Source organism: Oncorhynchus tshawytscha, linkage group LG03, assembly GCF_018296145.1.
Source record: "Oncorhynchus tshawytscha isolate Ot180627B linkage group LG03, Otsh_v2.0, whole genome shotgun sequence".
NCBI lineage: Eukaryota > Metazoa > Chordata > Actinopteri > Salmoniformes > Salmonidae > Oncorhynchus > Oncorhynchus tshawytscha.
The window spans coordinates 66,011,828-66,024,327 of NC_056431.1; the positions used below are offsets into that span (position 1 = coordinate 66,011,828).

Sequence of the window (12,500 nt, forward strand, 5' to 3'; positions counted from 1 at the left end):
GCTTACACTGAGACTATGTCCACTGAGACCATGCTCCAAAACAGTCTGTGTACTTCACACTACGTGGTTGTGGTCGTGGTCTATGTACACTATGATTAATGCTATGCAATTGTTGTTATAAACTGGGTGGTTTGAGCTGATTGGCTGACTGCCATGGTATAACAGATCGTATACCATGGGTATGACAAAACATTTATTTTTACTGCTCTAATTACGTTGGTAACCAGTTTATACTAGCAATAAGGCACCTCGGGGGTTTGTGATATATGACCAATATACCATGACTAAGGGCTGTATCCAGGCACTCCGCGTTGCGTCGTGCTTCAGAATAGCCCTTACCTGTGGTATATTGGCTATATACCACACCCCCTTGTGCCTTATTGCTTAATCATACTGTATGTTGGATGGTATGTAATGTGGTTGTTAATGTATCATGTGTTATTGCATTTGACCGTTATCACATGGCAGCCGAAAGGTGCTGTGCTGCATATGTTGCCGTGACAACCACAGGTGGCCATTGCCTTGTCCCATATTGCCTGAAAAGCTAGTGGTTCTGTAAATGTGTGCCGAGACACATGCACTCAATTGAGAGATAAAGTTTGTTCTATAGGTACACAGTAGAATACAGTACTCTGTGTCTTCTGTAGGCCTACTGTACATCATGTTGAAAATCCATGGACTGTCTTTAGTTGACCGGGAGCAAGGTGTTCCAAGGTTTTCACTATTCACAACTGGCCGTGTCCAAAATTGTGCTTGTGCTGGATTTTTTAAGAGTCACCTGAGTTTGTCCTATTTCCGTGAAACAAGGTGGGCAGGCGAGGGTAAGAGAGGTTAACTCCTATTAATAGTGTCCAGTCTTTACAAATGAAAGTGTTTCCAGGTTACAGGTCAGGGTTGTGGCAGTTTGGTCCTTTTTGCAATGTGCCATGTTGTTGATGCACTATATATCTCTTTGTGTATGTTAGGTGTATTAAATACTGATGAAGACAGCATGGCTGTTGAAACGATGGTATTAAATTCTTGCATCTGAGCTCCTACAGTGTGCGACTCTTCTTTAATTTTTCAGTTGTATGTGCTCTTACAGCCTGAGGGATGGAGGGATGGATAAGAGAGCTAGAAAGATAGAGGGATGGATGAGAAAGGGCTGGACAGATGGAGGGATTGATGAGAGAGGGCTAGACAGATGGAGGGATGGCTGAGAGATAGCTAGACAGATGGAGAGAGGGTTGGATAGATGGAGGGATTGATGAGAGAGGGCTAGACAGATGGAGGGATGGCTGAGAGATAGCTAGACAGATGGAGAGAGGGCTGGATAGATGGAGGGATTGATGAGAGAGTGCAAGACAGATGGAGGGATTGATTAGAGAGCGCTAGACAGATGGGGGGATGGCTGAGAGATAGCTAGACAGATGGAGGGATGATTGGAGAGCAATGGAGGGAGACGAAGGAAGGGAGAGTTGGGAAAAGAGAAACATATTTTTGCCACTGCAGAAAACAGCTGTAGTTGAGCCAGATGTGGGATATATAGTATGAGATCAGATCAGATGTGGGAGATATAGTATGAGATCAGATGTGGGAGATATAGTATGAGATCAGGCAGACCAGTGCAGAAAGCTCTCCTCCCTGAGAACCTGGAGCATGGCTGGGCTGTGAGGTAAAGCTCTCCTCCCTGAGAACCTGGAGCATGGCTGGGCTGGCCCATGGTCAAGGGTGTGGTGCAGTGGTGTAAAGCCCCCTAAAGCTTATCAAGCCCCACACCCTCCCCTGTCCCCCATTGGAGTTATGTGATACTGTAGGTGATGCCTCGCTCTTTTTGTTCTGATGCGGAACCATTCTTCCCCAGCTCTTCACCTTCTCATTCCCAGGATGGAAACCTGAGAGCCAAACACCAGCAGAGCTACATTTTTTAAATATATTTTTTATTTAACCTTTATTTAACCAGGAAGGGCTCATTGAGATTTAAAATCTCTTTTTCAAGAGATTAAAAACATTGACAGGTCAGGGAATCAGTCTCAAGTATCAATCGGGACAAGTTCTTCCCATTTAAAAGTATTTTGTAAGGTGTTCCAAGACGATGGTGCAGAGTACATAAAAGCCCTTTTACCAAATTCAGTTTGGACATTTGGAACAGTTAGCAGGATAAAGTCCAGCGAAAGAAAGAGAATACCCACCACATTTCTGAACAATAAAAATGGCCAAATTAAAAGGTAATAAACCCAAAATGGCTTTGTAAATATAAATAAAGCTTTTGTAAGAGACGAGGCACAACAGTAAATAACAGTATCATCAGCATAAAAATGAAGTTTCGCATTTTGGACATTTTTGTCTAAATCATTTATATAAATTGTGAATAAGAGAGGACCAAGTACAGAGCCTTGGGGCACACCATTAAAGACAGAACATTTAACAGACATAGGCTCATCAAATTGAGTGCACTGAGTTCTATCAGACAGATAGTTAGCAAACCATGCAACTGCATGCTCTGAAAGACCTACACTCGACAATCTCTGCCTTAGTATAGCATGATCAACTGTATCAAAAGCCTTAGAGAGATCAATAAAAAGTGAGACACAGTGCTGTTTTTTGTCAAGGGCTTCAGTGATATCATTTAAAACAGTTGTGGCTGCTGTAATTGTGCTATGCTTCTTCCTGAAGCCTGATTGGTACATTGATAAAATAGAGTTAGTAAATAAAAACTCACAAGGGTTTCAAGTATTTTCACCAGGGGTGACAGCTTTGAGATTGGCCTATAATTATTTAAAATAGTTGGATCTCGCCTTTTAAAAGTGGTCAGACAAATGCTGATTTCCAGATCTTTGGAATTTCATTACATTCCAGGGTTAGATTGAACAGAGATGTAAGTGGTTCAGCTATGAAATCAGCTGCCAGATTTAAAAAGCAGGGATCCAAAAGATCAGGACCTGCAGGCTTTCTCTGATCTAAGGATTTCAGGACTTTATGTACTACCTGCACTGAGAATGGCAAAAGCTAAAATATTGACCAGCTCTCACTGGTTCATCCACACAGGGTTGTACAGAGACAGAGGACACCGAATCAAACAGCCTACCAGATGATACAAAGTGCTCATTGAAACAATTCAGCATTTCAGTTTTGTCATATACAGCAACAGAGTCCTTCAAAACACATGACGGTATTTCATTAACATTACATTAACATTACTGTTACCAGACATAGACTTAATAGCCTTCCAAAACTTTCTAGGGTCATTCAGGTTATCAGTGGTAACAGACATAAAATATTCAGACTTGGCCTACATAAAGTCAACTACAGCCACAGAGCCCCACAGTCTTCTTCTAGACTAAAGTTAAAAAGCCCCACAGTCTTGAACTAGTCTTGAGCCACATAGCCCCACAGTGTTCAATTAGACTAGAGCCACAGAGTGCCACAGTCTTGAACTAGACTTGAGCCACATAGCCCCACAGTATTCAACTAGATTAGAGCCACACAGCCCCTAAAACACAAAACCTGCCCAGTAGTGTGTGAATGTGTGTGTTTTATGTATTGTATGTGCATACAGTGGGATCATAGTGGTCAATGTCCCTTCAAACAGAGGAAGGAGAAGAACAAGTATAGAAGGACATGAGGGAGGAGGAATCCAAAGACTAAGAATACAAAACAAGCTGCCAAGAGGACCTAGTTTGGCAAGATTAAAATCAACAACATGACAATGATTCCAAAGCCCCCCCCCCCCCCACACACACACACACACACACACACACACACACACACACACACACACACACACACACACACACACTGAATTTGCGAGAACACTGAGCTCAACCACTGACAGAACTAACGACCTCCTCCCTCCCCCAGAGGACCATCCATCACCAGTGATGAGTCGGGATGGCCATTGTGAAGCCCAGTCGCCTCCAGTCAATGTTTCCGCTCAGTGTCTTCAATCTAAAGGAGACTCTATGATCCAGCCATAGAGGAATACAGTGGGATCAGAGTGGGAGGGTTTATTGTGTCTTGTCAAGTGTGCTGATGGATTGATGGATTATCTGGTCCATTTTTGTGGTTATTCACTATCAGTATGAGGTGGAGGTTTCATTTCTTGATCAAGAAAGGATTGTATTTTAGGATTGTGTCGTTTCTCTGATATTTGTTGAAGCGTGCGAGTGGAGGAAGTTGCTGTAGTAAACCCCATGATAACATGGTGACAGGCAGAGCTCTCCTCCATAAAAACAAAACATCTAACTGATCTTCCCTCTTAGTAACCACTTGGATGGATACTGTAGCTTTGTGGGAAATTTGCATTGATTATCACCTTCTAATAACATTCAGATGACATTTATGAAGGAATGTATGATTTACTGATCTATTGCATAATTAAATAAGTGTGCTTAGCTGCTGGGACCTGGAACACAGTATGAAGCACACTGCACACAGTGTCCCTGTCACAACATGTGGACTACATTTTCTCAGATGAAGAGCCAATTAGCTTTCTCAATGTTTTTATCTAAACATTTCACGTTTCTCTCATATCTGTGTAGTAACATATATGGTAACACAATTGTTTAGTAATATGTTGTTGCTATAGGTGTGAGCTTTTCACCTGGTGCAAATGCTTAGTAATTGTGGCCCTAGATGGTCAAAGGCCATGAGGTCCACGAGGTCCAACAAGGTCAAAGAGTCAATTGGTACATTCAACTGAAGTATTTATTCGTTACATATAACAGGGTGCTGGTAAGGTCAGGTCCATGATTACAGATGGCTATCTACAGGTCTGCTGCCCTCAGTACAAGCCTAGGTGTTTGTGTGAGTGTGAGTGTGTTTGTTATGAAGATGAATATGGTCCTCAAGCTGTAAGTCCGTGGTAACAGTGACAAAGCTTTGGTCAGTTTGAACATTCTGTTACGTTGGAGATGTTGGAACTTAATTGGTCATTCTTAATCCTCACTGCCTGTATCCAAGACAATAACAAAATCCTCTTCCTTATCTGTGTTGTTGTTGGCTAATATTCCTTTCTAGTCTCATCTGTTCTTGTGGCTTGGCTGTGAACAGCTTTCATTTGAATTCAGGCTGTAACACAACAATTGTGGAATAAGTCAAAAGGTATGAAAACATTCTGAAGGCTCTGTAGATGATTTGAGTAATGACGGACCATTTCTAAACATCCAGTCATTTCAAACTGGAAATACAGATAAGACTAATAGCCCCTGGTGAAGAACGGCCAAACTGTTGGGGTTTGGACCAGGTTCTTAGGTGACTGAGAAAATGTTTGCTTGTTTTGGAGTTGGAGAAACGCAGCCTGAAGGTTCCAAATGTTTCATACACTGGAAGCCCCCTCCTTGGAGCCAAAGCAAAAGCCAATCCCTCATTGTTTGATCTGAAATATTGAGGAGGAAAAAAAACAAATGCAGTTTTGATAGAAAACACACAGTTGGCAAAGCTTAAGGTTATTTACCAAAAGCATGGTTTCCCCTCATTTCTGGCCGACCTCTTTACCTCTGGCGGCTGCTGGCAGTGTGTGCATATTTATTTTTTCAAAAGCATGTTCCACAATTTCAACTTAATTAACTATTTAGTTTGCCCTTAAATATCTCACTGCTGTTTGCAAAATGCACATACTGTATAATTAAGTAAAATACGTGACCAACTAGCTCGATTCAGTCTTACACTGCCTTCAGAAAGTATTCAGACCCCTTGTCTTTTTCCACATGTTGTTACGTTACAGCCTTACTCTAAAATGGATTAAATAAAACAATATCCTCAGCAATCTACACACAATACCTACACATACTGAGCAGCTCATGTTATAGACAGAGAAATAATTACCTACACATACTGAGCAGCTCATGTTATAGACAGAGAAATAATTACCTACACATACTGAGCAGCTCATGTTATAGACAGAGAAATAATTACCTACACATACTGAGCAGCTCATGTTATAGATAGAGAAATAATTACCTACACATACTGAGCAGCTCATGTTATAGACAGAGAAATAATTACCTACACATACTGAGCAGCTCATGTTATAGACAGAGAAATAATTACCTACACATACTGAGCAGCTCATGTTATAGACAGAGAAATAATTACCTACACATACTGAGCAGCTCATGTTATAGACAGAGAAATAATTACCTACACATACTGAGCAGCTCATGTTATAGACAGAGAAATAATTACCTACACATACTGAGCAGCTCATGTTATAGACAGAGAAATAATGACCTACACATACTGAGCAGCTCATGTTATAGATAGAGAAATAATTACCTACACATACTGAGCAGTTCATGTTATAGACAGAGAAATAATTACCTACACATACTGAGCAGCTCATGTTATAGACAGAGAAATAATTACCTACACATACTGAGCAGTTCATGTTATAGACAGAGAAATAATGACCTACACATACTGAGCAGCTCATGTTATAGATAGAGAAATAATTACCTACACATACTGAGCAGTTCATGTTATAGACAGAGAAATAATTACCTACACATACTGAGCAGCTCATGTTATAGACAGAGAAATAATTACCTACACATACTGAGCAGTTCATGTTATAGACGGAGAAATAATTACCTACACATACTGAGCAGCTCATGTTATAGATAGAAGCGTGCTGCATGGCTGACCAATCCGAACTTATCTCTCGGTGTGTCCAGCCCATCAATTATCTCAGCCAATCATGACTAGCGGGAAGGTGCCTGGCTTTTTCCATGGCTAAACCAGCGAGGATCATAATAAAATAAAACAAATCTTTGTATTTTCAGACATACACATTTGCTTTTAAGGCACATGAACGTTCACATGTTCCAGAACACAAACAAACATAAACAAACATGTTTATGTTCAAATGCCTCGTCTTTGACGTGCGACACATGGCTAGTTTCCTGAAACGAGTGACATATTTGATCATTCTGACCTTTGGTTTACTTCTCTCTGTTTTTGCGTTTAACTTCACAAGTTAACGGAGCAGGAACTTTGTATCCTTCCATTCCGTCTCAGTCCCAACACAGACCTGACCAAAGTACTCTCACCCAATTAACACTCCTAGCTTCAGTCCCTGTTCACTACCAGTAATTTACATATTTATGATTATTTTTAGTTAACCTTTATTTAACTAGGCAAGTCAAATAAGAACAAGTTCTTATTTACAATGACGGCCTACCCCCGGAGGAGGGGAGGGGGGAGGCATGTGTGTGTGTGTGTGCGCACCATGCTGACTACTGTATGCTCTCCTCTGCCCCTAGTGAGACGTCAGAACATGAAGGTGAGGATCAACGCTACAGGCGACACCATCGTGATGAAGTTTGTACGTCCCAACGCTGACACCAAGCTGGAGGGCTACATCCTGGGCTACGGCAGCAGCATGTTCTCTAAACAGTTCATCCAACTCCCAGAGAACGGACTGCCCTACGAGACCGAGATCGGTGAGGCGTTTGTGTGTGTGTGTTTAGTATGTAATGTATGATTGCATGATTATGCCCCATGAACTGTGGTAGATTGCTCTGGCACACATGTTTTATCTTCATGGTTTGATTCTATGCATCACTGACAAAGGACACATCTGTGCAGACTCACTTGACTCATCCAACATCCGTACAACACACATACTTAGACACATGCAGATGCTCACACACACGCACGCACGCACGCACGCACACGCACGCACGCACGCACGCACGCACGCACGCACGCACGCACGCACGCACGCACGCACGCACGCACGCACGCACGCACGCACGCACGCACGCACGCACGCACGCACGCACGCACACACACACACACACACACACACACACACACACACACACACACACACACACACACACACACACACACACACACACACACACACACACACACACACACACACACACACACACACACACACACACACACACACACACCTTTCTTCTGATAGCAGTGCTAAACCCTGAATCTCTCTTCCAGATGCCGAACCCAAGTACCTGATTGCTGTCCAGCCCGTCCCAGTTAACAATGTGAAGAAACAGTGCACAGGTACTGCACGTGCACCAACTCTGTGTTACCAGTAATCATTTGATAGATTACATTGACTCTTTTCTTATTTATACCTTTGAATTTGATGAGGTTGACCTTTGAACTCTGACCCCTGTGACTCCCCAGGCAAGGTGAACCTGGAGAAGCCACTGCACCTGGTGATTGGGTCCGTGACCCCCACCTCGGTGCTGCTGTCCTGGGGGACCTTCCTCAAGATGCCCTACGAGGGGGACATCATGAACGACTGCCTGGAGGACGGGTGAGTTAAAGTACACCAACACACACGTAAGGACGCATAAACATGCACGCTCAGCAGAGTGAGCCAGTGAGGGGGTTACGGGTACACAGCTCATGTCCCAACTCGTCTACAAAGGTTCATGTTGTTCCCGTTCCAGTGCTGGTTTGTCATGCTGCTCTCTGTCCATAGAGACACAGGGCAGTAAGGGTACTCAGATGGGCCAAAAAGCACACAGTGGGTCCCACCACACTAAGGAGATTATATTCACAGCTTGAGAAGGACGTATTTCACTCACCTGACATTTACAGTATGTCATACACAACAGACAGCATTAAAATGTTGGTATAACTGCAACACATTGTTCCGCCAGGGAGGCAGTGGGGCGAGGGCACAGGTGTTTAGTAGTGGTGGAGTGATCCTCATCCTACACATCAACCAACTGTACCTCTCTAAACTTCCCCTCTTCTCTCTACTGAGCTTTGGAAAACCCATTGGAAAGCTTGACCTCAACCTGCTCTGCTCACAGCAAACTCTAAAGTTCCTACTAGCTTTCTAAACACTTGAATGTCGCTCACGACCACGGCCTGCACAACACATCTCAACCAGGAAACTAGAACTTACAGCTCTGCATTCACAGCTGTCACTGTCACAAAATGGTGAACAGACAGCTGTCACAGCTAAATAACAAGCCGTTGTGTTACAAATGAGTCCCTAGAAACTATGTCATCCTGCTGTAGTATCCATGTTACTACACAATGTCTGACATTTCTATTACATTCTATGTTTCTATGTTTTCTATCTGTGTTGACCCAGGCACTACACAGTGCGTTACCGTGAGAGGAACAGGAAGTGGACTCAACAGACCTGCCCCTCCAGCGACATGGTCATCGATAACCTGAAGCCCAACACGGCCTACGAGTTTGGTGTCCGACCCAACAACGAAGAACGCAGTGGAGTGTGGAGCAAGCCAGTTATCCACAACACCAACATGGGTAGGTCACCTAAACACTTTGTCTCTTTCCTTCCATGGTGCATCGCTCAAATCATTCCCCCTTCAAACACATCCATAAATGGATGCAGCACTGAGTCTGTCAGTATCTTACACATATCACCTGTTTTTTTATACAGTTGAAGTTGGAAGTTTACATACACCTCAGCCAAATACATTTAAACTCAGTTTTTCACAATTCCTGACATTTAATCCTGGTAAAAAATTCCCTGTCTTAGATCAGTTAGGATCACCACTTTATTTTAAGAATGTGAAACATCAGAATAATAGTAGAGAGAATGATTTATTTCAGCTTTTATTTCTTTCATCTCATTCCCAGTGGGTCAGAAGTTTACATACACTCAATTAGTATTTGGTAGCATTGCCTTTAAATTGTTGAACTTGGGTCAAACGTTTTGGGAGACTTCCACAATCTTCCTACAATAAATTGGGTGAATTTTGGCCCATTCCTCCTGACAAAGCTGGTGTAACTGAGGCAGGTTTGTTGTTCTCCTTGTTCTGCCCACACATTTTCTATGGGATTGAGGTCAGGGCTTTGTGATGGCCACTCCAATACCTTGACTTTGTTGTCCTTAAGCCATTTTTCCACAACTTTGGAAGTATGCTTGGGGTCATTGTCCATTTGGAAGACCCATTTGCGACCAAGCTTTAACTTCCTAAGTGATGTCTTGAAATGTTGCTTCAATATATCCACATCATTTTCCTGCCTCATGATGCCATCCATTTTGTGAAGTGCACTAGTCCCTCCTGCAGCAAAGTACCCCCACAACATGATGCTGCCCCCCCTCCCCCCCCGTGCTTCACGGTTGGGATGGTGTTCTTTGGATTACAAGCCTTTCCCTTTTTCCTCCAAACATAACAATGGCCATTATGGCCAAACAGTTCTATTGTTGTTTCATCAGACCAGAGGACATTTTTCCAAAAAGTACAATCTTTGTCCCCATGTGCAGTTGTAAACCGTAGTCTGGCTTTTTTATGGCGGTTTTGGAGCAGTGGCTTCTTCCTTGCTGATCGGTCTTTCAGGTTATGTCGATATAGGACTCGTTTTACTGTGGATATAGATACTTTTGTACCTGTTTCCTCCAGCATCTTCACAAGGTCCTTTGCTGTTGTTCTGGGATTGATTTGCACTTTTTGCACCAAAGTAAGTTCATCTCTAGGAGACAGAATGCATCTCCATCCTGAGTGGTATTGCGGCTGGGTGGTCCCATGGTGTTTATACTTGTGTACTATTGTTTGTACAGATGAACGTGGTACCTTCAGGCGTTTGGAAATTGCTCCCAAGGATGAACCCGACTTGTGGAGATCTACAATTTTTTTTCTGAGGTCTTGGCTGATTTCTTTTGATTTTCCCATGATGTCAAACAAAGAGGCACTGAGTTTGAAGGTAAGCCTTGAAATACATCCCCAGGTACACCACCAATCGACTCAAATGATGTCAATTAGCCTATCAGAAGCTTCTAAATCCATGACATCATTTTCTGGAATTTTCCAAGCTGTTTAAAGGCACAGTCAACTTAGTGTATGTAACCTTCTGACGCACTGGAATTGTGATACAGTGAATTATAAGTGAAATAAGCTGTCTGTAAACAATTTTTGGAAAAATGACTTGTGTCATGCACAAAGTAGATGTCCTAACCGACTTGCCAAAACTATAGTTTGTTAACAAGAAATGTGTGGAGTGGTTGAAAAACGAGTTTTAATGACTCCAACCTAAGTGTATGTAAACCTCCGACTTCAACTGTATATATTCCTTACGGTCCAGTACTAGTAACATGTTATTAGTTCCAGATGTTTATTCTTCTTGTGTTGTGGTTGTGTTTTCAGAGAAGACCATGCAGAAACCTTTCAGACCAAGGACCCCTCTGACGCCTCTGGTACGTCCTGCACTTATTACTCCTGCTAAAGAATGTGCACTGTGTCTGTGGTGAGTGTTCTGTACAATGTTGGTGATTTAGCTTTGTAAGTCTGTAATGTACTCTAGTCTGTAATGTACTCTAGTCTGTAGTGTACTCTAGTCTGTAGTGTGCTCTAGTCTGTAGTGTGCTCTAGTCTGTAGTGTACTCTAGTCTGTAGTGTACTCTAGTCTGTAGTGTGCTCTAGTCTGTAGTGTGCTCTAGTCTGTAGTGTACTCTAGTCTGTAGTGTGCTCTAGTCTGTAGTGTGCTCTAGTCTGTAGTGTACTCTAGTCTGTAATGTACTCTAGTCTGTAATGTACTCTAGTCTGTAGTGTACTCTAGTCTGTAGTGTGCTCTAGTCTGTAGTGTACTCTAGTCTGTAGTGTGCTCTAGTCTGTAGTGTACTCTAGTCTGTAGTGTACTCTAGTCTGTAGTGTGCTCTAGTCTGTAATGTACTCTAGTCTGTAATGTACTCTAGTCTGTAATGTACTCTAGTCTGTAATGTACTCTAGTCTGTAGTGTGCTCTAGTCTGTAATGTACTCTAGTCTGTAGTGTACTCTAGTCTGTAGTGTGCTCTAGTCTGTAATGTACTCTAGTCTGTAGTGTGCTCTAGTCTGTAATGTACTCTAGTCTGTAGTGTACTCTAGTCTGTAGTGTGCTCTAGTCTGTAGTGTACTCTAGTCTGTAGTGTGCTCTAGTCTGTAGTGTGCTCTAGTCTGTAGTGTGCTCTAGTCTGTAGTGTGCTCTAGTCTGTAGTGTACTCTAGTCTGTAGTGTGCTCTAGTCTGTAGTGTGCTCTAGTCTGTAGTGTGCTCTAGTCTGTAATGTACTCTAGTCTGTAGTGTGCTCTAGTCTGTAATGTACTCTAGTCTGTAATGTACTCTAGTCTGTAGTGTACTCTAGTCTGTAGTGTGCTCTAGTCTGTAGTGTACTCTAGTCTGTAGTGTGCTCTAGTCTGTAGTGTACTCTAGTCTGTAGTGTGCTCTAGTCTGTAGTGTACTCTAGTCTGTAGTGTGCTCTAGTCTGTAGTGTGCTCTAGTCTGTAGTGTGCTCTAGTCTGTAGTCTGTAGTGTACTCTAGTCTGTAGTGTACTCTAGTCTGTAGTGTACTCTAGTCTGTAGTGTGCTCTAGTCTGTAGTGTACTCTAGTCTGTAATGTACTCTAGTCTGTAATGTACTCTAGTCTGTAGTGTACTCTAGTCTGTAGTGTGCTCTAGTCTGTAGTGTACTCTAGTCTGTAGTGTGCTCTAGTCTGTAGTGTACTCTAGTCTGTAGTGTACTCTAGTCTGTAGTGTGCTCTAGTCTGTAATGTACTCTAGTCTGTAATGTACTCTAGTCTGTAAT

General features: G+C 42.6%; 1 protein-coding gene across 8 annotated transcripts in view; it reads left to right on the forward strand.

The window, feature by feature from the left end:
- The window catches only part of LOC112234680 (target of Nesh-SH3), a 53,734-nt gene that overhangs the window by 1,240 nt on the left and 39,994 nt on the right, over nt 1-12,500 (forward strand). For all 8 annotated transcript variants that reach the window (XM_024402927.2, XM_024402928.2, XM_024402931.2 and 5 more), the window contains exons 2-6: nt 7,242-7,421; nt 7,945-8,013; nt 8,140-8,272; nt 9,065-9,243; nt 11,088-11,137. In XM_024402927.2, coding sequence (XP_024258695.1) covers nt 7,242-7,421; nt 7,945-8,013; nt 8,140-8,272; nt 9,065-9,243; nt 11,088-11,137 — 611 coding nt within the window. The remainder of the gene's footprint in view (nt 1-7,241; nt 7,422-7,944; nt 8,014-8,139; nt 8,273-9,064; nt 9,244-11,087; nt 11,138-12,500) is intronic.